The 26,261-nt window shown below is 42.0% G+C and overlaps 2 protein-coding genes across 5 annotated transcripts; both read left to right on the top strand.

Moving 5' to 3' along the window:
• Positions 1-703: 703 nt before the first annotated feature.
• Positions 704-12,450, top strand: ednrba (endothelin receptor Ba). Of its 2 annotated transcripts, none has more exons than XM_049747112.2 (9): positions 704-996; positions 5,626-5,900; positions 7,367-7,820; positions 8,359-8,471; positions 9,328-9,532; positions 9,775-9,924; positions 10,507-10,640; positions 10,713-10,821; positions 10,998-12,450. In XM_049747112.2, the coding sequence occupies exons 3-9, from the start codon at positions 7,410-7,412 to the stop codon at positions 11,133-11,135; spliced, it is 1,260 nt and encodes a 419-aa protein (XP_049603069.1). In that variant the 5' UTR covers positions 704-996; positions 5,626-5,900; positions 7,367-7,409; the 3' UTR covers positions 11,136-12,450. The 2 variants fall into 2 exon arrangements, with proteins under 2 accessions (XP_049603069.1, XP_049603068.1); XM_049747111.1 differs by lacking the exon at positions 704-996 and adding an exon at positions 4,372-5,458.
• Positions 12,451-15,849: 3,399 nt separating this feature from the next.
• Positions 15,850-25,898, top strand: LOC125984833 (ETS-related transcription factor Elf-1). Of its 3 annotated transcripts, XM_049747108.1 has the most exons (9): positions 15,850-15,923; positions 16,466-16,522; positions 16,622-16,835; positions 17,932-18,052; positions 19,744-19,848; positions 21,365-21,511; positions 21,591-21,662; positions 21,993-22,188; positions 22,284-25,898. In XM_049747108.1, the coding sequence occupies exons 3-9, from the start codon at positions 16,776-16,778 to the stop codon at positions 22,846-22,848; spliced, it is 1,266 nt and encodes a 421-aa protein (XP_049603065.1). In that variant the 5' UTR covers positions 15,850-15,923; positions 16,466-16,522; positions 16,622-16,775; the 3' UTR covers positions 22,849-25,898. The 3 variants fall into 3 exon arrangements, with proteins under 3 accessions (XP_049603065.1, XP_049603067.1, XP_049603066.1); XM_049747110.2 differs by lacking the exons at positions 15,850-15,923; positions 16,466-16,522; positions 16,622-16,835; positions 17,932-18,052 and adding an exon at positions 18,207-18,374; XM_049747109.2 differs by lacking the exons at positions 15,850-15,923; positions 16,466-16,522; positions 16,622-16,835; positions 17,932-18,052 and adding an exon at positions 18,707-19,661.
• Positions 25,899-26,261: the final 363 nt, after the last annotated feature.

Below are 26,261 nucleotides of genomic sequence, written 5' to 3'. Positions count from 1 at the left end.
CACAGTAAACTGCTGAGGGAACAATTCCTGCCTTGTAGCTGCAGAGGTGAGAGGCTGCTGTTTTTATTTGAAATCATAACCATATTCTATTCCCTACACGTGCCATCTTACACAAGTTGGAGGGGGGCAAAGTGTACTACAAATGACAGAGCCTCCTCTCCTCTCCTCTCCTCTCCTCTCCTCTCCTCTCCTCTCCTCTCCTCTCCTCTCCTCTCCTCTCCTCTCCTCTCCTCTCCTCTCCTCTCCTCTCCGTCTTCCTCGTAAAATCCGCTTAGTCCCATACAAACTCTTGAGAGTGATGGACTTGTTTACTTTTTCCAAACAGATCACACAGTTTGACAAAGAGCCGAGCTGTTTGATGCCTATGTTGAAACACATGCACCAGCAGCTGGTCACAAGCTCGTGATATTTAAACTGTCATCTTTGAATTATTTGTCTGCCATCAAAGGCGCTTCAAATAAAGTCATGTGCCACAAACACATCTTTAGCCTGAGCTGCTTTTGATTTACATTTTGTTACAAACATACATACTACATACTGGCATTTGAGGACTTTTGTCCTTAAAGTCCCAGAGACACCGCTATATGTATAAATCGGTTTTAGTTAGCTTACGGCCTTATAAATATCGATTGACGATCGAAACAACGAAGAAGCCGGAAGTGACGTTTCAAGGTGTTCGCGTTTAGCTTCAGTGAATGTAACCGGAAGTATGTCGAAGCGTGGAGGCAAAAGGTGCATTGGATCGCTATGGGATGCAGTAACACCAACGAGGCAGGTGTATCGCTATTTTTGTTTCCACAAGACGAGGCTTTGAGGAAACAATGGACCAAACTACAAGCTACAAAGGACGCGGAAAGACTGGTCTGCTCCGACAGATTATTCGAGTGTTGTGTGCAGTGCACCTGCTCCAGGAAACCTGCTTTGAACCTGGATCAAACTTGGCGGACTCCATTTGGGAAGCCTAGAGGTGCTTTTGTCAAACGAGAGAGGAAAAGGGTAAGTTTAATTTTAATTTAAGTCAGGCCACTGTACCAAGAATAATACCAGTAAATAAATCAATATTTTGCAGACATTACTCATCAGGAAATTTGTAATGAGAAGCATGGATTGCCAATAAAAGTTCCAAGGCCCAATTCCAGTGCTTATTCTTCTTTCACTGTTATTTTCCATCCCCTCCCATCTGCCTCTATGTCATCAGCACGATCATATATTCAGTACAGCTTTATTTCTTAGTGACAGGTGCTAAAAACAAGTCCAGTCTAAACTATACTTTGTACAAGATGCATTCAGCTCCAACATGTTGTACGCGTCTTATTTTTCTGCTTTACAAAATATTTTCTGGGTCACACAAACTTGATTATACCAACATAAAAGAAATAGCAAAGATCTTTTGAAATTCCTGTGTTGAAAACCAGACAGCTTCCAAAGCGAACTACTCCTTTTTAAAAGAACTGACATCATGTTATGCCCTAGGGAAATTGTTGGACAGAGTTGCGGCGCTGCTCCAGGAATTTGCTATTTGAAATAGGAAAATATGAATCCACATTTGGTTTGCATTTAATACAGCCGTAGCCAGTTTCATCTCTCAAAAACATCCAAGAAACGCAGTAGATACTATATCGCTACAATAAAATAACTTCATCCAATTATTAAATATGATTTCACTATATAATGAGCATTTGTTGTAATATGATTATTAATTAAATCAAATACATTGAGGCCAAAATTTCAATATGTCCACGCATTGACATGTGATTTGGCGAAGCACACACAGATCCCACAGTATGAAGGCAAATAGTGGCACGTTAGCCACAGCGTCACGGGATGTTTTTCATCAACAATAACAAGGAGACTAGCCACAATTTAAAAGCTGCAAATGTACTCGTAGACAGATCCTTATAAGTATAGACAAATCATCTATAGTGCTGTGGACCTCAAACTTGGGCAAAGGTTCACCTTCTGGCCAAAGCGTTGATTTAGCATAGCCAGAAAAGATGTGCAGCTGCAATTACACATTTAAAATGTGGATGCATATAGTTTATGCTGTATCAGGTTTCCTGCCCGGCCGTGACAAAAATCAAATCTTTTTAAGTGGAACAAACAGCCCCAGGGCTCGTTGCAGACAAACACGCGCTCTTGGCAGGATCTTCACTTGTACTTTGTCTGCTCACATGACAGGTGATAAAAAACGCTTGTCATCTTTGGTGCATTTCAGCAGCAACTGCATGTTGGAAGTAATTCACTCAACTTGAAAAAGTTTTGAAAGATGATTATGTGGGAAATGCAAAATTAAGTAAGGGATATGCTGCATTCAAAGTCATCTGGGGGGTTTTCATATAGTATTAAGAAGAGTAAAAATATTGCTTGAAATTTTACATTTGAGCTGTCTGATGAGGTAAATGCAAAATTGACATTCAATCACATGCTGTTTTGGAGTCAAGCAAAATTGCAGTCACCCACTAAATGAGAACAAGTATTTGATACACTGCTGATTTTTCACGTTTTCCCACTTGCAAAGCATGTCGAAGTCTGCAATTTCTATCATAGGTACTCTTCAACTGTGAGTGATGGAATCTAAAACAATGATCCAGAAGATCACATTGTATGATTTTTAAATCATTAATTTCCATTTTATTGCAGGAAATAAGTATTTGATACATCAGAAAAACAGAACTTAATCAAATTTGGTGCCGAAACCTTTGTTTTCAATGACAGAGGTCAGACGTTTCCTGTAGTTCTTGACCAGCTTTGAACGAGGAAATCTATTAGCAAAGGTCGAGCCATTGGCTGCCAGTCTATATCGCAGATTAACACACACGAGAGAAGGAGGGAGCATGCTAATTGAATTTGAATGCAAGTCAAGTTTTAAATGAGGGGAAATTTTTGATTAGGTCATTTTCTCATTATATTGCGCTGCACTTTCAATGTTGTTGTCCTGTGACATGCTTGGAGGTGGGAGAAGAAGACGGGCAGAAATCCATACGAAGGGGAGAAAGAAGTCTGCTTGTGAGAAAAGATAAGTAAGCAATTCATAGAACGGAAGGAAAAAAATGATGCAGACAGGATCTGTTGAGGTAACATTGACGATAAATACATGTCAAATAGCACCGAAATAAATCTTTACAGCAGCTTTATTATTATTTATTTTTTTTAATACCAAGCCTGCATCCGTGTGTTTGTTTCTGTGTGTGGGTGTAAAAAAGGTCAGCGCCATGGGCTTGGCCGCAAGCTCACCGCAACCGCGCCAGGGTTGTCCAATGTGTCAGCACCTCGCTTAGTGTTTTGTGCAGGCCTCCCTCCACATAACGGACACTAAAGGGAAAGTGAACTTTTTTTAAACAGACACGCATGTTTTTTAGGCTGCAGTTGATCACAGACATTTTTGCACACAGTGTCCAAATGAACTCATTTGGAAGTAGGTGAAGATAGAGCAGATGGAGCAGGGCGTGTTCCCATGCCTTCAGCTGGAAGGCAGGCAGGCAGGCAGGCAGGCTCTAGTTTTCAATATTTATTTGATCTACTTGGTGATTTTTTTTTTTTTCATTCATTCAAATTTGGCAGCCATAATTGTTCGTCTTTGTGTTGTGTCCAAGTCTTTTTTTGTGGTCCCGTCACAGGGTCTTGAATCACTCTCCATTCAATGAATCAAACACAAGCACATGATTGCGTTTGTGTAAAAGCTAATACTGTTGTGAAATTTCTCTGTGCCCATTATTTTGTTATTTAGTGACGCATGGCTACTTGTGAGCTAGACGGAGTTTGTAGTTTTCCATTCTCCTGTTCATTTTGGTTTGTTTACCAAATAGCTAATATCCATATCAAATTGTTCATGTTCTTTATCCTCATCAATTTTCACATGAGAATAATCTAGCATTCCAACAGGAGTGCATAGAGAGTTGTTGTGCCATCCCCGCAGCGAGTCACTTGCTTGCCAATGTTTTGACGCCAGATGTCCTTCCTGATGCACCTCACCCGATTTGTATCGTGACTTGGCTGGGAAATGCACCAAAGGCAGCAACTTGTATCACTTACATATACTACAAGCGCATTTAGTCTGTCAAATGGTGTCCTTATTGTCTCCGAAAATGAGAAAAAGAAAGAGACATGAAGATGGTTAAGGGACGGACGGACGGAAGGAAGAGATATAATAAGGGCCAGACAGAATTGGAGAACATATGCGTCACACGCATACCCTGATTGGGAAAAGGTTCCCATGCTGTGGAATGTCGAAATGAAAGCAGAATGCAGTGATGTGAAAAGCGTTTTAAAGACACTCAACGTGCTCAACCTGGCTGATTATGCTGTGAAACAACCAAATAAAATCATTCCATAGGTGGAACAAGTGATAGAATGATCTCAATCCCTATGAATCATTAAAAGGCTATGTTTACAGATAATTGCAACCTTGTAGAAATGAAAGGACAAAAGGACTTGAAGAGGCTGAGCGCACTAAAATCAATGGATGGAGACACTCACCCAATGAAGCTCCATTTATGGATGTAATAAAGTGTCAAGTCATTATTCCGGCAGGGCAAAGGTCAACTGCCCACTTGTGACCCTTTGAAGACACACTGCTTCCATGTATTGCATATTAGCGCTTCATTTAATTTAAGGTTGTCGTCTTGCCGCTGATGGCAATAAAGCCGAAACGACAGCAGACTTTGTAACGTGGGAATCCGTAAAATAATGCACATCATAAAGGTATTTGTCCAACATGGAATATAAGGGAATCACCCTTTACAAATAGAAAATGAGTGTGCGTCTCAATGTGCCTGCCCTCGAAATTTCTCAACAGAAGACATTGAGCAACATTGTTTTTTTTTTTGCATGTGAGACTTCTTTGTTGTTTAATGACACTCCGAGAAATCAAGTCATCTACTTGCTATATTGAACAAAGGTCTCAATTAATGGAGGGTGTCTAATGGCTGCTGGGCTGAAGGCTAGCTCACAAGGCTCATCAACTGAAACATGAGAGCTCGCGCTGGAATGGTGATGCGTATTTCACTGAACAGGTAATGTGAATCATCTGTAGTGCTTCTGACATTCAGCAGACGGAACAAAGCACCCTCAAATCACAGAGTGAATATCTTTGGATTAACTTTATTTGGCTTCCAATCCGAGTTTTCACACACCTTGGAATGTTAAGTATTCTCCACCCACAGTGAAGCTGGAACGTGTGCTTTTATAAAAAAACAGAGGGATTCGTGAATTGGACCAAATACCAGTCAATTTTGGTAAAACAAAAAAACCTTAGCTATTTAGCTATGAAGTTGAAAATAAACGCGAGTTTACATTTCAGCACCGCCTTCAGCGTAACAAACACTCAAAAGTACAAAAGAAGAGTTTCCCGGTCAGAGCAAGCTCCAATTAAATCTCTGCGGGGTGTTTTGAAGAAAACCGAGAACAACAGAATCCCTCACAAGCTGCCAAAGAAACAGGAAGAAGATTTAGTCGAAAGGTACCTTACATACAAATACAATGCTAGATTATTCCATACAGTATTTTTTTGCCCTTTTAATATCTATTTGTTGAAATGTAAAAAAAGGTGAATTGTGACTTTTCCTTTGAAAAAAATAACTTGTGAACATCCTGTTGGCCTTTCTCTGTCTTCCTCCACGCCTCTAGATAAAACAAGGAGTGGTCGAGGGGCAGCTGACTAAACTCACAGAGACTCAGCCGGTACTGGACAGAAGAGGATGAGACGACTCAGGAGCAGATGTGGAGGTTGACCTGGACCGTATTCCCAAAGAGGCAAAGCGCCGTGGGAGATGACTACACTGTCACTTCAGGAACAGCTTCCCTTCAATTTGGGAATTGATCTCTGTTGTGAGAGGCTCGCAAGGGGACATCTGATCTGAGAACTCCATATTCGGGATCATTTCTACTTCAATAAAGAGCAAGTAAGTCAGAGTTTTCATCATGGGCAGGGTTACAACGTTTGACATACTTCCTTATTGTATTGAGGATTGCATCGTTTGGGACATTAAAGATCCAGTTGAACAGTGCAAGGTTTGTGAGCGGACAGACAGACAGACAGAGAGAATGGAGCAAAAATAAAACAGAGTAACAGTAGATTCATTAAGTAGATTCGGTAATACAATATATGACTATTGTAACATTAGCACTTATGTCCTTAACTCTGGAAGAGGGTCAGTGCCACACCCTGTACAAAATAAACAGAAGGTTAGGTTAGGTTAGGTTAGGTTAGGTTAGGTTAGGTTAGGTTAGGTTAGGTTAGGTTAGGTTAGGTTAGGTTAGGACAGGACAGGACAGGACAGGACAGGACAGGACAGGACAGGACAGGATTGCATATGATGGGACAGGACAGGACAGTGGAGTGAACCAGGCGGTGCTACAAGTTTGTAGTGGAAGTGGCTATGTAGTGTCTATTGGAGACTTTTGGATAGGGACCCTTGAATACAAATGAGGGGACCGGCCAGGCAGTTTACATACCGGCTCACATGACTCATGCGTGGAAGTCTTCTGGTGTATGAGAGGGAAGGCGTCCCAATCAGAGCCCAGCAACATGTTGCCAACCAGCTGCTCCGCCGGCCCACCGCCGTAGGAGAGCGAGACTCTAAATTGATTACTTAAGGAGCTTGCGGTGGAAGTTAGGATTGGTCTTGTGACTGACTGCCTTGTAAAGATAATGTGCCTAACTGACAACTAATTGACTACTATGCTGTCCAATTGTTTAGAGTCATTCATAATGCTTAATTTGTATTTTATTTGTTTACACTGTGCCGTGTCATGTCATGTCATTCAGCCTTGTTCTTTATTATAATAGAGTTGTCAACAATATCAATTTGAAAAGGAGTGGAAAGTTTCAAAGTAAATTCAAAGAAATTTGGTTCACGACAACTTTTTTGTTTTTAAATGTAATCACGTAACTATACTGAAATCAGAAATAATCATATATTTTTCACCTGTTTTCTTTAAAAAAAATACACGTATATATTATTTTTGAAAAATCACATGTATCACTTTACCATAAAAAAAAAACATTTTTTTTTTTTTTAAATAGCTTCCAGATACTGCTTTCCTGACAAACAAATGCTACTATTTTCACAATTGCCCATGATGGTAATTTATTACAGCTGTGGAACAAAACCTCCATATGGTGCTGGTCTGATTTGCAGGGAATTTGTTGACCGTCATTGTTATAACAGGGCTCAATGGATGTGGTCTTCTGGGCCCACTCTTTCTCTCTTCCTCTATTGATTGTTTGGGGAAAAAATACCACTTCACCTTTTACGTAGTCTATAAACAGCCACTGCAGCACTGCACTTTGTCAGTTTGTGAAATGTTGGTTTTTATGTGAATCTGTCAAATAAAACTAAAGTCTGCACTATTTGTTCTTTCTCAGCTTTAGGCAAAGAGAATCGGGTCAAAATTCATCAAAGGCCAGGATGAAGCCTCTTTACAATTTGGGCTTACTCCTGCTGGGCCTTCATTTCCTGACTGTCAGCGGGCAGCTGGAACCCCAAAACCAAATGCCCCCTGACCCTCTTGCTGCGACCCAAAGACGCGGGCTGGTCGAGCGGGACGTGCAGGGTCCGGTGAGGCCCAACATCACAATGCCGCGCCGACGAATGCCCCCCATGTGTAGTGCGCCCACAGAAATCCGTGACACGTTCAGGTACATCAACACGGTGGTGTCCTGCTTGGTGTTTGTTGTGGGCATCATCGGAAACTCCACGCTCTTAAGGATCATCTATAAGAACAAATGCATGCGGAACGGGCCAAACATCCTAATAGCCAGTCTGGCTCTCGGAGACCTGCTACACATCATCATCGGCATTCCCATTAACGTTTACAAGGTCAGTTTAAAGGTCATCTGGAATTCAAACTAATATTTTGGCCTCACATGACAAGCCCACCCATACCCGAAAGGTACATGCTTGATTAATAATGTTATTATTTCCACTGGTTCCTGAGCCCCTTGATTTCCCATTATGTCTGGCATGTGAATGTTTGGAATATTTTTGAAGGTGAAGCGAAAAATGATTGAAATGAGAGTGGGAAAGAAAAGCTTGTCAAAACAATGTCGGGTGGGACGGGTCCATATGACTCCAATTGACCTCGAGTCGTGCGTGTCACAGGGTTACTGTACCTTCACAGCCAGAGGGGCTTTGCTGTCTGACAAAAACATGACAGAGTTGTTTTTCTAAAGCCATTAACCCTGACCAGAGTAAAGAGATTATTACTTTTATGTCCACTGAAACCAATCAACTGAGCTTCGCGCACGTCTATTGTGAAGTGCATGTGTGAAGCTGGAAAAAAAAAAAAACGAGAGAATTAATGGTTGAATTGTGATTGCTGAACTCTCTCTCTCTCTCTCTCTCTCTCTCCCTCCAGCTCCTCGCAGAGGATTGGCCTTTTGGGGTGGCTCTGTGTAAGGTGGTGCCATTTGTCCAGAAAGCCTCGGTGGGGATCACAGTGCTGAGTCTGTGTGCGCTGAGTATAGACAGGCGAGTTTTATTGTTAGCCCCTGCGTGGTGTTTCTCATCTAAGCCTATATTTTCATTTCCTCATGTGTTAAGCATCAGTGCTAAGGGCTTTGACGACAACCTTGGCCAAGTGACACATCTGACCTCTTTGTAAATGTTTGCAGAGCTGTGATGGATTTGGGTGTTATTATAAGGTGGATGGACTGAATGTTTAGCTTATTTTTTGAACGATACCTGCTACAGAAGATAAAGAAGATAGTATATATCCATATAGATATTGATACAGTGATATAGATGTAGATTTCGTGCTGCCTAGTCACTTTTCAGGAGAGCCCAAAATGGTGCATATTTGTTCTACCAAAGCTTATAAGCATCAAATCTCTCGATCTACAGTGGGGAGAACAAGTATTTGATACACTGCTGATTTTTCACGTTTTCCCACTTGCAAAGCATGTCGAAGTCTGCAATTGCTGTCATAGGTACTCTTCAACTGTGAGTGATGGAATCTAAAACAAAAATCCAGAAAATCACATTGTATGATTTTTAAATCATTAAGTTCCATTTTATTGCAGGAAATAAGTATTTGATACATCAGAAAAACAGAAGTGAATCAAATTTGGTGCCGAAACCTTTGTTTGCAATTACAGAGATCAGACGTTTCCTGTAGTTCTTGACCAGCTTTGCACACGCTGCGGCAGGGATTTTGGCCCACTCCTCCATACAGATCTCCTCCAGAGCCTTCAGGTTTCAGGGCTGTCTGTCGCTGGGCCACGTCTGATCTCTGTAATGGCATACTATATTGAGGCGAGACTAGAGACTTTATCCAAACATCACTTACACAAGTTGTTTTGCTGAACTCATGTGATTGATCCTTCAGATATCGCGCTGTGACTTCATGGAGCCGAATCAAAGGGATCGGTGTTCCCAAGTGGATGGCCATTGAGATTGCACTCATCTGGATATTATCCATCGTCCTGGCTGTGCCCGAGGCAGTTGCTTTCGACATGATCACCATGGACTACAAAGGAGAACGTTTGAGAATCTGTTTATTGCACCCCATGCAGAAAACAGACTTTATGAGGGTAAGCTGATACACACAGAGAAGTCAACCAGTGCATGCATGATCTGGAGCTATGTCATGATGTCACCTATTTGAAAAATTTTTGCTCCTCTCTGATTTCAAAACTAGTGATTCGTCAGTTTGTTGTGTAGCCTCGACTCGCGTTGACAGTTATAATATGACTCCAATGCGGCCCGTGACAAAAATGAGTTTGACAGCCCTGTTTTAGAATGCTTTTCTGACTATTCATTTGATTCTTCCTAGTTTTACAAATCAGTGAAGGACTGGTGGCTGTTCAGCGCATATTTCTGTCTGCCATTGGCCTGCACTGCCATTTTTTATACTCTGATGACCTGTGAGATGCTGAGGAAGAAGAATGGAGTTCAAATAGCCCTCAGTGACCACCTGAAACAGGTTTGCTCGGCACATATGGGATTCTTTTCAATTGGCCGCGAGTGTCGGACGCTTCAATTGTTACGAATCGGCTGGATTGTTTGGATTTCACTCGGCTGGTGTGTGCTGCTTTTGGCTTCAACCGGCGGCGGACCGTTGCTATCTAAATTCCTTCCAACATATTGTTGCGCTTGTTACACAACAGCAGCATTGAGATGGTTTATACGACACAGATAAAGATTGGAGCAAATCCCATTTTCATCAAATCTAGTGATGATCATAGTCAATCAAGGAAATTCTGTGGGATTTACAGTCAGTGTATTTTTTCGGTTTATACATGGAGGGGGGGGGGGGGGGGGGGGGGACCCAGTATGACCCAAATAACCCTTCCTTGGTTCAAAAGCGGAAACCACACCGGAAAATGTCTTCTCTAAATAAATGTAATTATACTTTAATAAAGCCCAACACAAGACTTGCACTTAAAGCATAAAGTTATCTTTCTGATCAAAGAAAACAAAATGTGCTCTTTGTGAGCAAGAATTCCTCATGTGACTCAAAGCTTTTTGCCAAGAGGCTTCGTACTCATGTTGTTTTTGTGCGCAGAGACGGGAAGTCGCCAAGACCGTTTTCTGTCTGGTTCTGGTCTTCGCTCTGTGCTGGCTCCCGCTCCACCTAAGCCGAATTCTGAAACTCACCATCTATGATGAGAAGGATCCCAACCGCTGCGAACTGCTGAGGTATGTGTCATTCAAAATGAAAGTGAACTGAGTTGCCGGATGAATGATATGGTACATCCATGCATTTTGCAGTTTCTTTTTAGTCTTGGACTACATCGGCATCAATATGGCATCGGTCAACTCCTGCATCAACCCGATTGCCCTCTACATGGTCAGCAAGCGGTTTAAAAATTGCTTCCGGGTAAGCAAAAGCAGTGTGAGAGATGATGGATGCGAGTCAAATCTGAAATTCCTATGTGATTAATTGGAGGACATTTCAAATTGAAAGGATGTGCGTACTTGTGCAAATGATTTCACTTTGTTTCTACTTTCCAAGATTACAAATAAAGAAATATATTGCGATCTGACTTCCTGCAGTCGTGCCTGTGCTGTTGGTGCCTACCGGCCGAGATGCTGATGATGGACGAGAAGCAGTCGTGCATGAAGCTGAAGGTCACAGAAAGAGCATCTGACCAGAGCAACTCTCGAATGACCAACAAGTCGACCACAGCTTGAATATTGTAAGCAACAAAAATCAACAAAACGTGAGGTCATAGGAATGTCGATCATAGGAATGTCGAGGTTTGCGCAACCCAAAGAGGCCCAGGTTCGTCTACGGTTCATCGTAGGAGTTCTTGGACTCGGGAAAACAGCTGTGATGATGTGATGTGATGCTTCATCAAAAGTGTGATGAGAAAGGCAAGGATACGGATATCGTTGATAATGTGGAAAACTGACAAGTTTGCTAGAGGTCAAGACTAAGAATATCCATGGCATGATAGCATAATGTAGGAAATTTCTCTGACCCCAAAGCAAATCGATGACAGCCACCACATTTGATAAATGCATCTGTCACTGACAAAAATGCAATGATGATGATAATAAATAATTGTTTTCGGCCACGATGTTGCTCAGCATTGCGGGACTGCTTTAACCCCACCCGCTCTTCGTGCTAGCCTCGCGCTAGGCTGGGCCCAAAGTGTGACCTCTTTATACAACATGATGAACAGCTTTTCTATACTCAAAAGCTCAAAATGTATTACTATCTGGAACTACCCGAGATGTTGTTTCTTACCACTTCTGACTGTACTACTGATGTGCTTGCTATTACAATATTAAGACTATCTGGATTTCACCTTCCTTTCTTGTTTTATCCCCACATCTTAATCTGCTTAGTTTACTTTAAATGTATGACAAGATCAGAGTATATTTCTGCTATATATACATGTATGTATATGTGTGTGTGTGTGTGCGTAAAACAAGTAGTGTGTTTCATACTCCTAATCACTGATGACTGCTGCGCGTGTTTTTGCCTGTTATTGTGGCCGAACGATGGACTTTCAAAGTGTGAAGGCAGGCAGCAGCAGCAGCAGCAGCAGCATCATGTGATGGGACAGGCTAACACAGAACTTTATTGTCATCTCTTTTCCTCTCACTTTTCAATGACACACAAACACGCACACATGCCACTTTGACCTGGGAATATTCCTGCAGGCTAATCCAGTGTCACGCATGTCACATTAGCAGCCATAGCGCCAAAGAAGCTCTCTGTCTTGTGATCACTCACCCCTCCTCCACTCCACTCCACTCCACTCCACTCCACTCCACTCCGCTCGTTCTTTCTTCTTCTTCCCATCTGTATTGCCCTTTGATTATTTGACCTTTTCCAGGTCCTCTAGCCATTTTACTACATATTGTTGGCATTCCTACATCCCTTTCTCCATTCCTCTGTATGAGGACTAATATGCATTTATTTGGGTCTCATAATTGTTTAGTTTGACATGAGTTCAAAGCCTCTATTCTAATGTACAAATTAAATGCTTTGATTTGAGTCTCTTGATGTATAGTAAAGTATCTGTTTATAGCCACATTTAAGTAAACAATACAAAAAGTAAAAACAAGAAGCCACGTGCAATGAATAAGAGCAATGAGTAAATAATAAATAAATAAATAAATAAATAAATAAATAAATAAATAAATAAGAGCAACATGGTTGTGCATACATCAGACAGTCAGAATATAGCGCAAAAGTACAGGAGGAGTAGTGCAAGGCAGCCAGCGTGGCCCAAAAGGCCAGGACGTTATGCAGCCGAGGGTGGAGAGTATATGCTTAAGGTCACATGGATTAGCATTGCAGATACAGAGATAAGTAGATGCTTTTAAAATCAATAATGCTTAAGTATAAAACAAACATTGCATACTTTCCCTGCTATGAATTCTACGTTCCACACACACACACACACACACACACACACACTAAACACACACACACACAATCGATTTGGCCCCAGCCTTCTCTCCCCAACTCCAAACATTTTTCACATTTTCTTCCCGGACGAGCTAACATTTGCTTATTTACACAACCTGATGTGCTGAAAACTTTCCAGCTTCTTTTCACGAATTTGACTTTGCACTTGAATATTTGGTGGAGCAAGAAGGTGTCCTTCTTTTAACCTTGCACTGAAAGATGCTTTATTGTCCATCTGAGACTGAGCCGCTTTGACATTTAACGCTGGAACATTTAGGGTAGTAGACAAGCTGTCTCAGGGAAAACTTCTTTTACCTTCACTGGTTCTGGAAGTCACTCTGAACTCACTAGACTACACCCACGGGACATAAAATGCAATGATTCATAGAAATATACGTACTTTATGTCTTTGTCTCCATATTTACTACGAGTTGAAGTCTGGCATTAATATTTGCGTGGAACAAAGGCAAAATAGGCTTCCAGCAGGCTACGTACACATAAGTGCATGCCTTGCCTGCCTGTGTGTTGCCTAAAAGCTCTTCAGATTTTTTGGGAGGAACTTCAAGGCAAACAATTGTTGAAAGAAGCTCAATTAAGAACCTCACAAAAGCAGTAAAAGAGCAACAACATTGAAAGATGTTTTGTGCTTATTCTAATAGTTTTTCACATCATTTCTGAGCCAGACTGGCCACATTGAATAACTGACATATTTTCACTCGCAAGTATGCAAGAGTCCAAAACGCACGCACGCACGCAGTCAAGCAGCAATATGAGGCAAAAGGAATTCATCTGGCTAACATTCGTGAGTATTTCCTTCCTTTATCTCCTCTTCTATTTCGCCATCAGGAGATGTTCTAATGGTTATGCTCTTAAGCTTTGTCAGGTGGGACATGAAATCTTTTTTTCATTGGATTATATTTCTTCCTCATACAGATTTATGGAGAAACTGCATTTGTCAAATGGTTCAGAGTGTATATTCATTCAACATACGTATTATATATTTGAAGACACGACAGGCTTGACCACAGTCTGGTTGATAATCTTTAGGTGGCACGTGTAGACGCTTTGTGATTCCATGTCAAGTAGACAATTATAGTGTGATTGCATACGGTGAAGCGCTTTTCTCTCATCTGTTTGCACATCAATAAAAAAACAAAAAAAAAGAGAAGGAAGGAAGGAAGAAAGGATGGCAAAGTGTGTTAGTGCCCTGTTTTGCCACTAGGGAGTGTCAGGGACTGTGAATAAAGCATTCTCTGATCAGAAACCTTTTTTTTTTTTTTTTTTTGTCAAGCTGTAATATGATGCGTAGAAATTTCACCATCTCTGATAAAACAAACATTTTCAACTTCAACAACAAAATAGTGTCTAAATAATAAAGTGCTGCTGAAGCACACGCACACTTTCCCATATTGCCAGTCGGTTACTTGGCTTTCTGCTTTACATTGCAAATACGCCCGTGTTTACATTTGCTCCACACTGACAATCGTTACTAAGGGTTACCTTGACTCACAACACAGGTAACCAATCAGAACTCACTTGGGGGGCAGTTCAGGGGGGGGGGGGGGGGGGGCAACATCTGACAAGGACTGAAAGATCAACACTAACTAGGTACACTGATCTCCAATCAAAGTCACCTTCCGTGGACATTTCACAACAGGAAAGTGATCTCTGCTATTGAAACAGATGAGCGTTTTGTGTTTGCCAGATGAAAACAATTTCCTTTTGGATCCTCCAGTCGCCTGCTGCCAACGCAAGGTAACCACTCATCTTAGGATTTAATATGCAGTGATAATAGCAATAACTATAATGCTATTGGGTTTGATTTGAAAACTATCCAAAAGAATCACATGCAGCACGTGTGCTGAACTGAAAGTGAAACCAGTTTCCTGAGCATGCACGGACATTTCTAACATGAATATTTATCGGAAGATGAGCCTACACACACAAATGAAGCGTATTAGGAATGTTGTGTTGTGAGCACTCAATCTCCCCTTACACCGTATTTCAATGTTCATTTAACAAGGCCCAGCAAGCGGAGGACCTTATCAGCGTCTCCCCTCACTTGCCATCCTGTTATCATTGTGGCCTAGTTCACACACATCCAACACACATAACCTCTGTCTGTCTGTCTGGCCAACAAACCCGCTACTTCTTCTATCTCGCACACAGGCAAAATGAGGAATGAACGTTTCGGGGGGCCTTATCAGTGTCCTGAGGGGGGCCTGGCAGCTACTTCACAGAATCAAAAGCCCTGTGCAAAGGCCACAGAGACAAACCTACAGTATGTGAGCAGAGTAGCAAAGAACAAAAGGCTCCCGGAGCCCTCTGACAGGCTGCAGGGCCAGCTAATATTCAATATGCAGCTGCTACAATGCAAAGTGAAAGCAGCTGCCACTCAAAAGAAACAACAATGTGAGAATTAGCCATTTGGCAAAACAGGAAGAAAAGGATAATCCTGTTTTATTTTCTGCAAAATAAAAAAATACAGGCTGCACTGATTATGTTTAGTTACGCATTCATTGCCGCTAAGATAAACATGGCAGCTTGCCATGTTGCAAAGCCGCAGCCTGAAATTCAGGTTAAAAGAGGAATATAAGATGTGTTCTCGCTTACAACCTGCAGGAGACAAATTCCTACCAGTAAATGTAGTTTTTCTTTAAAGTATGCGTAAAAAAAAAAAGACAATTTCACTTTGAACGTATTGAAGTACTAAAAAATGCAAACATCAGAGGAAGTTGAAAATGAGAAGGCCATTTCTGGCTATAATAATGGCAGCGGTTTGGCACAAGAACTCAGGAAGTGGTGCCTCCTAACTGAGCTGTGCTTCCTGTGTGATAACTGACCCAAACATCGCAACCGCTAAGGTGCCTATTCATCTTCTCCCTTCGGAAGCCAAAACATCAATAACTGTGAAGCTGCTAAAGTTGGAGGATTAACAGGATTAAAATGTGACTCGAATTAATTCCTCAAAGCCATTTTTTTTTTTTTTTTCAAGGAATGAAAGCTAGCGTGCGCTACGTAAAACCTGATTACTGCTGTGATCTACAGAAAAAAAGGTAAGGTGCAGGTGTGCCACCATGTTGACGAATTCTCTTTTAAACTTGTAAATAAACGGGAGAGACTTAAATCCTCAACGGGTTTCACTTTAACCTCAGAATTATTCAAAGGTGGTAGAATGAGGAGCAAGAATGATCAGAGAACTCAGCAAAGGCTTCAAAGAAAGAAGGATCAAATCATTAAATGATTTAAAAGCTAGAGAGCAAAACAACTGCTTTGACTCTAAATGTCCCCAACATGTCTTAAGGAATGTGAAAGCAACGGCTGCGAGACCTTGAAAGTTGCGCAAAGAAGTACTGTTTCAAGTTCAACGGCGACACACACACGCACGCATGTGCACACACATTGCAGTACAAACACTTCCTTCCTGTTGGTGGTTTGGCCTCTTTTTAGAAGATGCAAGTGAGCTTCGTGATAGTCACAAGCAGACTGCACTATTTAACATGCATTTTAGCCCACAAAGATGAAGTATGCAAATGTTGCTTAATTCTGCCTGCAATCTATGCATGTTACTAATTTCTTTTTTTTTACTTACTTACAGATTGTGACCAAAGGACATATTTCAAGGCAGCCACTCCCCCATTGAAAGTCAAAGAACGTCAGTCAAACGTTCTTTCCTGTCTTATGCTAATCTGGTAAAAGCAGACTCACTGTTGTGATGCCAGCTTCATCATATCCTGTGATGTGCACTCTTCAGATCATCTGAAAGGTCTCCCGCAACTGTCCGCTTTTGTTTGTCGGCCCACGAAGAGATTCTGCCTGGAGACGAGAACACCTTATAGTTTTCACGTTCTAGAGGATTCCTGTGATGCTCAAGTCATCTAGTTAGATCCACAAGGGTGTTTTCAGCCATGTTACAGCAATCAGAGCTCGTTTTTGACTTTGCCAGTGACCATGTTAACCTGTCAGGGGTAAGTCAAACATTTATCACTGTATATCATTTGGAAGTTCAATTCATGCTTGCCCGTAGCCCAATTAATGAAAATTTAAAAAGTAAATGTTTGCCAAAGGAAGTCCTGCACAGGGGCGCATTACTATTTATTGCTCTGGTAATGGTTGATGTAAGAATAAAATATTATTATTAGTATAGATGTAGTTTGCAGTGGGTGAAAAACTGTTTCTAATATCTTATTAAAGAAAGTCTAAGCTCTGTAAACTAGTGTAAATTAGAGTAGTGCTAAACTACACTGTCAAATTTTGATAGTGACATGTCAGTGCCAATGAAAACTTATTACGGATGATTGTAATTTTCAAACAATTGTGACCCAGGGTCTCAGAAGTTCGCAGTGCAGTAAGTGTTTTGCAATTACGTGGAAAAAATTGGCAATATGACGACATTGTAGCAGTTTTACATCGCTATCATGACTGACTAAATTGACACTAAATATTTGTTTGCGTGTAAACCCCACACGGTAAAAAAAAAAAAAAAGATATTGCATATTTTCATGGAACAACAATGAAGACATGTAAATTAGTCGGTGTACAACTTGTTTAAAAGGGTAAACTCTCACTTCAAAATAAAAATACCCCAACACGCAGGTTGAATGGGGATCAGGTGAATTTGATTTGAAATTGCTTTTACACTCTGATTGGTCAGTAGAAGAAACTATCAGAGAATCTGGGAGAAATCAAAATACACTACATAAACTGAAATGATGGAGAGGGCCATCATTTTTCATTCGCACTACTGAGAGTTGGGGGGTGCGAGCGCTTCTTAAACAGATATGACAAAAAAGCCATTTTTAAAATGGACTACACTCGTGCATATGCCTGTTTTTTTTATTGTACGAAATTATTGATTGATTGATTGATTGATTGTACCAATGAACAGCAGCAATTGGCCCGAGAAAAAAAATAAATAATATTTACACTGTTATCTTGTACATTGGCCACATTCTTTATTGTTGCACCATGAAATGATAAAATAATGTTTATTAAAAAAAATGTGAGGTAAAATATGATACCGTCATGTTGCAGTTAATACAATAGTTTTTGTCATTTGCGCAGTTGGAGGTTCGCTCGGATTTTCCTGCTGTGCTCGTGGAGCAGATTCCACATCCACACTTGTTCGCATATTCAGAGTTTTTGTGTGAGAAGCCACAGGTAGAAGACCACCAGTTGCCTCAAGGTTAGTGCATGGCCTACGGGGCACACAAACTCACTTAAGTATTCTTGCGGTGCGGTGCAAATATCTGATTAATATTGTACGACGTGCGGCCTTCAAAATGAGACATCCGTAGCCCGATTACCTGCAAGGCGTTAAGTTAAAAATGCACGATTTGCGCACGCGCACTTTGTTACTCGCTCAAGGACCACCCTCCGTAGAATATTCAGGAAGCTGAACAAAACATTTCTCGTCAAAGGCAGCACATGTATCGCATGAGAATGTAGACTCGGAAGAGTCTAGATAAAACATGCTGTAGTTCACTCTCCAGTGCTGGTTGAGAAAAGTAAGTTATGTCGTGGTTTTGGCACGGGTTACTCTGATCTTCAAGTTACACGGGGCAGCTCCAGTGGGGCTCGGCTCGGCTCAGCTCGGCTCGGCTTGGCTCGGCTCGGCTAGGCTACGTTGACGTTGCTAACAGAACTACAGTAAAGACACGTTTCTAGAAAGTCATTTCAACAAGTTCACGAGAATCGTTTACTTGCTTCGCCAAGTGGGTCTCGTTTGTCAAATTGTCAGTGGATGTCGATACCGGTAGAAAATGTCCACGATTGTCAGCAAGCAGCTGTTTTCTATCTCACGTCTCAAAGACATGCGTCGATTCACATTGACGACGTTTAACGATGTATTCTGCTTTGTGACTTAAATCGTCAGATTCACTTTATTGCCCATGTCAAGTTCTTGCGGAAGCTCATTGAAGTCACTTGGGGAAAACGCTTGCGTTCATGATTAATTTATTAGGGGGAATAACTTATTTCCATTTTTATAAACACTTTATTCTTGAAATTATCAGCGGTATAGAAGTGCACTTTTACATTGGTAACTGCATTTTGTCAGCTCATGGAAGTACAAATGAGCGCAACAATAATGCTCCATATTGTTGTTTTCCAACAGTGTCAATTCAATCATTGCCGGTCAATATTATGCCATTAGGCAGTTGCGCCCAGTGTTTTGGCCAGTTACTATATCTGCTAATCACTCTAATTTAGACTATTTGTGAGATTGATGGTGGTTCTTGGAGGAGGGTCAAAGGATAAATTGTCACTGGTGGTTCCAGTAACTGGACGTCAATGTCTCTTGGCTGTCCCTGATAATTAAATATACACCTTAACAAGGTACTCTATCACATTGATGGGACCACCATATAAAACAGCCCATAAAGCAGTCCTGCTCTTTGATTAACAGGTATTCTTAATATACTGCCTGTCAGCGCACTGAGAGAAGGCAATCGATTGCATGCTGTGGACACGATGAAAAGTCCATAATTGATAGCGTCCAAATGATGTGTTCTTCGCTCAGCATCCGAAAGTCATACTTTCAATGACGGACCATGATGAGACATCCGTTCCGAAACTAAAGTCACGCTACCCTGATAGCCAAAGCCAATTATATTTGTCCCATCAAGTTGTTATCGGAACATAAATCAGGATCTTTGTCTGAAGAATGAGCAGAAATTAGGTCAATCATTTCAGTGCAGTAAAATGTTGCCTTTCATGTTTGGAGAAGTATGTATGTATGTATATATTTGGGCTAAATGCAAACGTGTTGCCCAAGAGCTGCTGCTTGAACCAAGGTGATTCTTCCTCTGACTCCCATCTTCTTTCACCATCTTGCTATTGGGGTTAATGTGGTTTTCTCCACTTTCTCGTCTAAAGTGGAGCCATGTGAAAGCGGAGACGACGAGACCATGGAAACGCTCGTTGCTGCAGACTCACTTCTTGACTTGGACTGTCCTGATACCCTGTCACTGGAACACTACCGTAAGTGTGCGCAGTTCAAACATTAGCGGTCCACAAATACAATTTTACATATGTGTTTATTGGTATTAAAGTAAGGACACTTGACCAAAAAATACTTGCTCAACATTTACAAAAAATAATTGATTGGCAACAGCAGAGGTCATTAAGGATGTCACTTAATTTCCTTTAGAGGCATGATTGATTAGAGTTGATGCAATCCTCAGAGTAACGAGCGGAGTCAGTTGACATGCAGGTCCTCTCAGCTCATCTCGCGAGGTTCAACAACCGAATTTCGTCCGACGTCCGAAGCAAAAAATCTCGAATTTTTTGTTCGAATACCGATTTGTTTGAGAACCCCAAAATGCGACTTATACTCCGGAGCGACTTGTGTTTTTTTTCCCATGTTATTGTGCATTTTATGGCTAATGCGACCTATATTCCGGAGCGAATTTTAGTCTGAAAAATACGGTATATATATATATATATATATATATATATATATTTTTTAAATTAGGTTTCATATCCTTATGTTTTGACATTTTCCAAGTTTGTGAAGAACACTTTTATTACACCCTTTTATTCTTGAACAGAGCTGAAAGTGATATGTGCGTCTGAGGACAAACTGAAGAGTGGCGCAGATAGGCAGCTACTTTCAGCCTTGACGTAAATCATCTTTTTTATTAGACTAAAAAGCAATTATTTTGTCGCACCGATTGCTAGAGTATAATACTTTTATTTTCAAGGAACGGCAAATTGCTTTTTGGAGAATGTTATCTCTGATACAAAGACAATTTAAAGTTGAGCAGCGTTATGGGTGAACTTATTGCCCACACATATAAATTGAAGGCCGCCGGAGTGCCATTTCACGCAGTCTTGAAAGGTTATTCAGATTATTATCGAGAGTTAATCACATGCACGTTGGCCTTTTGAGTGACAGTTGCTCTCTAATGATTCTCATATCTACAGCCTGTGTACACAAGATGTTATGTACTGCTTGAAGCAGTCAGTCCACTGTTGCTATATCAAAGCCTGTAGTCACTGATTCTGATTCTGATCCACACCTTTGTAAGATGTATTCATCAATCCCTAACATGCATGCACATACAGGGTGTCCCAAAAGCCACCATCCACTTCCTTTTTTTAATTTAGTTTCAGATGTCATTCAGACACCTGACACAAGGCTTACTCTAGTCATTTATTTATTTATTTATTTATTTATTTTTAATTTTTGACCAAGTATTAGTGGCTGGTATTGGCAGCCTCCACGAGTACCCAGTACCTTAAAATAAAGCATCTATTGGTACTGGCCAATCTCTACTTCCAAAAATTGTAAAGGCAAAGCTGTGAAATATTGATGGTCTCATGTGTCGATACTTGAAAATGAAATGGGGGGAGGAAGTGAGTGTTGACCTTTTTGGACTCCTTGTAAAAGGGGAAGTTGGTCTGATCCACCTGCCCAGCCTCTCAACTGCAGGAATGGTTTAGAATGAATTTGACGCTGTATTCTTTCAATGAATCTGTGTCTGATCTCCTACAGCTCACACCATTCTGCCGTCGTTGGGTGATGTCATCACGTCTCAGGTGACCGTGTCTGCTGAGGGCATTGTGGGAGCTGTTGAAGAGCCACAATGGCACACTGTGCACACAAATGAGCTCGCGACACAGCTGCAGTCCAAACAAAGAAGTCTGTCATCAATCACCTCATTTCAATGAGTGACGTCTGTGTAATCATGTCAAATATGATTTTCCCCTTAACCTCGCAGGTAGGAAACGACATCAAAGGCCAGAGTCTCCTACTCCTGACATAAAAGTGAAGCGGGATAAATACAATAAAGGTGAATTAGAAATATTTCAATGAAGTTTGGAAATAATGTTTCTGAAAAAGATGCATTCAAAGTCACACTGTCTTACACATGTTTAAGAAGAGATAAAGGTTTTATGATGACATTTTGGCCTCGGAATGAATTGTCTCAATTTGGATACTTGGAACAGACGGTTACATTGGACAAGAGATTGAACAAATTGGAAATTTAAGCCTCTAAGGTTCCACTAGTGTGTACGTGATTTATTTTTTTAATTACAATTTTTCTATAATTCTCTATTTTTAAGTTCACATCGTTCCTCTGCATTTGCTCATACTGTATGTTCATGTTTTGGTTGTTCAGGTGGAAACACACTCTACTTGTGGCAGTTTCTGATGGAGTTGTTGCAGGACAGACAAGTTTGCCCCCGCTACATTAAATGGACTAATCCCAACGCTGGAATTTTCAAACTGGTCAATTCAAAGGCAGTGGCGAGACTCTGGGGAAAACACAAGAACAAACCAGATATGAATTATGAGACCATGGGCAGAGCACTAAGGTACAGCACGAAAAGAAAAACCTGGATTGAATTGGTTTTCCGCTTTCGTGTGGTCGCCATGGTAATTCTGACCCTGTTGCGCTTATGTGCTGTAGGTATTACTACCAAAGAGGCATCCTGAATAAGGTTGAAGGCCAGCGCCTTGTCTATCAATTCTCCTCACTGCCCAAAGACATGATCTATATCACAGACGGCGATGGCGTCCAACAGGAAGAAGAACACGATGACGCGAGCGCTAACGACGGAGTGAGTGAGGATTCTGACGACAGCACTGTATCGTCCAGTGACCAATCATTGGAGGAAGAATATTCCATCCCGCCAAAGAAGACGTCATTTTGCTCGGTCCAGCGGATCAAGCCAACTCGTGACACTGTCCTTCGACCTTCAAGCTCCAGCCTCATCAAGGAGCAGCATTTGCCCATTGTGTCTGCCGAGATGTTGCGCACACTCCAGAACCTGCAGAAGGTCCAGTCCCTCCAGCCGGCAGGTCATGCCTCTGTCTTCAAAACAGCTCAGCTGCTGGGGAGTCTGTGTGAGCAACAGGCCTCTGCTGACAGTAGTGCTGCACTGGATACATGTGATAGAAAGTCACAGTTGGGAACCAAAGCTTCTCAGGTGGAGATCCCGAAGCTGGTGTCGCTTATTGGCTCTGACCAGTAGAATAATGAGCCATCCATAAACACACACACACAAGATCGAGACACACATGCGCCACACACTTCCACTTAGCTGCTAAGCTGCAATGTCAGCAAGTAAGCCTTTAGATTTGAAATCATCCATCCATCCATCTCGACCGGTAAATTGAGAGCTTTGCCTTTTGGCTCAGCTCTCTCTTTACCACGACGGACCGGTACAGAGTACTCATTACTGCCGACGCTGCACCGATCTGCCTGTCGATCTCGCGCTCCATCCTCCCCTCACTCGTGAACAAGACTCCAAGATAATTAAACTCCTCCACTTGGGGCAGGATCTCATCCCCGATCCGGAGAGGGCATTCCACCCAACAGAATCGGTGACAAAGGGCAGCCTTGGCGGAGTCCAACCCTCACTGGGAACGAATCCGACTTACTGCCGGAAATGCGGACCAAACTCTGGCATCGGTGATACAGGGACTGAACCGCCCTTATCAGTGGCCTCGGCACCCCGTACTCCCGAAGCACCCTCCACAGAACCTCCGAGGGACACGGTCGAACGCCTTCTCCAAGGCCACAAAACACATGTGGACTGGTTGGGCGAACTCCCATGCACCCTCGAGGATCCTGTTGAGGGTGTAGAGCTGGTCCACTGTTCCACGGCCAGGACGAAAGCCACACTGCTCCTCCTGAGTCCGAGGTTCGACCTCCCGACGGACCCTCCTCTCCAGCACCCCTGAATAGACCTTAACAGGGAGGCTGAGGAGTGTGATTCCCCTGTAATTGGAACACACCCTCCTGTCAGCCACGACAGCCTCAGCAACCGCCGAAGCCGCGTTCCGCTTGGCCATCCGGTACCTGTCGGCTGCCTCCGGAGTCCCGCAGGCCAAAACGGCCCGACAGGACTCCTTCTTCAGCTTGACGGCATCCCTTACCGCCGGTGTCCACCAGCGGGTTCGGGGATTGCCACCACGACAGGCACCAACGACCTTAGGGCCACAGCACCGGTCGGCCGCCTCAACAATGGAGGCGCGGAACATGGTCCACTCGGACTCCATGTCCCCCGCCTCCCCCGGGACGTGGGAAGAGCTCTGCCGGAGGTGGGAGTTGAAGCTCTTCCTGACAGGGGATTCTGCCAGACGTTCCCAGCAGACCCTCACAGAGCGTTTGGGTCTGCCAGGTCGGACCGGCATCTTCCCCCATCGGAGCCAACCCACCACCAGGTGGTGATCAGTTGACAGCTCCGCCCGAGTGTCCAAAACATACGGCCGCAAATCCGATGACACGACTACAAAGTCGATCATCGAACTGCGGCCTAGGGTGTCCTGGTGCCTTGGATTTGAAAGAATGAAAAAAAAAAAAAAAAAGCGCCCATGTTTATAGTCATCCTCTCAGTTACTTGTATGTGGTGAAACCAAAGACATGACATGCACTGGAATCTGCAGCGTTTCTGCAGGCAGTTGAACTTCTCTTCTCAGTAGCACATTGTGCTCGGCCGCCATTCTTTCTCTGTCTGACTCCTCACATGCTGAAGCATTCCTCTGCCTTGACAATGACTTTGCACTAATGTTTATCCTGCTGTATGTTTTCTTCAAGTGCCTAATGATCTCAGTACATCCTGTCCCTCCTTCCTCTTGAGGGTAGTATGGAAACATTCCATTTTTTTTTTTACATTATTGACTTGTTTTTTTTTTTTCATGATAAAAATAAGGGATAGTAGTTATAGCACTGCTGCTGTAAATATTTAAGGTACAGTATCTACAGCAGACTTTTTTTGTTTTTGACAATCACTGGTGATCTCTATCTTAGCTACTGTGTCACCTACAATTGAGCTTTCCTGCAATGCACAACCTTAGATTTGCTTATATGGAGCTAAAGTCTTTGTTTACTTGTTGTGTATTTACTGTATATCTGAACTTTAACTTGTGCCTTGTTGCCATTTTTTTTCTCTCTCAGGTTTTGGTTTGCCTATACTCTATGCAAAAGTACAATGGCTGGTTTTCTGATGAAGTACCAATAAGTTCAATGTTTTGTTGTCCGGGTTCATTCCATGTTAGTTTCTTACAGCAGTGGTGGGCTGTGCATTTCACACCTAGACCTTCAGTAGTGCTCTGTCGGAATCAATCCAACCCCCAATAACTATTTTATGGCTATAAAACCCCTACTGCAGGTACAGCTGCGACAAATATAAAAAAAACTGATAAAATTGCAGTATTATTTAGGAATATAGCAACACTTTATTCACCAAAAATCCTTCAGGGTTGCCCGAAGCACTATAGTCAGATAGTTCTCTGACTATCCAATCAAAGAGTGTGAATACGCTGACGTTTCCGTACGCCTGCTAGAAGGCCTTGGCGTCGCCAACTCAGAATCTGATTGGTTGAAGCAACAGTCTGATCGACATTTATTTTATGCTACAGGGCCCGCAGAACTGATTGTGACCAGGCCTCCAGGCAGATTTCTTTGACCCTGGCAACAAATAGTGGCTGAAATGTGATTGGTTAAATGCTTAAATATGAAAATACACATCTGGAAGCAGCGCAACCAGGGGGTTCGCAATGAAAGGAAGCGGACAGACCATTTGGAATTATTTAATGCGTATTAAATTTGTTCATGAATACGTATTCATGGACAAAATATACTTATCAGTCTGTGATTCTGGTATTTTTAGGCCAGCAGAGGAGGCCTTGCAGGCCCTGACGGTCCACCACTGCTTTTACAGCTATTGTTTGAATCTTACTTACCCAGCCCACAAGTTTCAAATCACTCCACAAAAACTGAGCGCAACACATTTTAGAGTCTAAAATGTGACGATAATATCAGTTACACTTTCTAACTGTGCTTATGCCCCCCTTAGAAACGTGTGCTAAATGTTTTACTACTTTATTAAGTAATTTGGAATCCTCTCTGTTATGTCGACGTGTCTCAATACTATGATTTTTACAGAAATGGATTTGGAAGATGGCATTTCTGTTGCTTTTTCTGGTTGGTTGGTTTGTTTTGATGCAGTCCAGATGTGGCTTAATATACTGTTCCACGTATACATATATCAAATAAATATAGACTGCTCAGTGTAAATGGTATTTTTGTGAATTCACTTACATATTTGATGGAAAGTGCAAGTAAATTTTAAGAACTCTTTAATTATTTGGGATTTGGAGCTAGAGGGTTACTGTTAAAGTTGAAAATGATAACATTGGGTGCCACCCTTTTGACCTGTAAAAGAATATACTGCATGGTAGCCAAATAAACATTCTCCACCTAGAGCAGTGGTTCTTAACACTGTTGGAGTTACCGAACCCCGCCAGTTTCATATGGGCATTCACCGAACCCCTCTTGAGTGAAAAATAAAAATATATTTTTCAAATTCAAGACATCAATGTATTTTACTGGCGCACAAAACGAGCCGTGCATGAACATCACCTTGTTCAATGAACAAAA

This window comes from Syngnathus scovelli, chromosome 17 (genome assembly GCF_024217435.2).
Source record: "Syngnathus scovelli strain Florida chromosome 17, RoL_Ssco_1.2, whole genome shotgun sequence".
In the NCBI taxonomy this organism is placed as follows: domain Eukaryota; kingdom Metazoa; phylum Chordata; class Actinopteri; order Syngnathiformes; family Syngnathidae; genus Syngnathus; species Syngnathus scovelli.
Note: the sequence above shows the minus strand (reverse complement) of the source record. Positions and strands in the feature narration are given on the sequence as shown.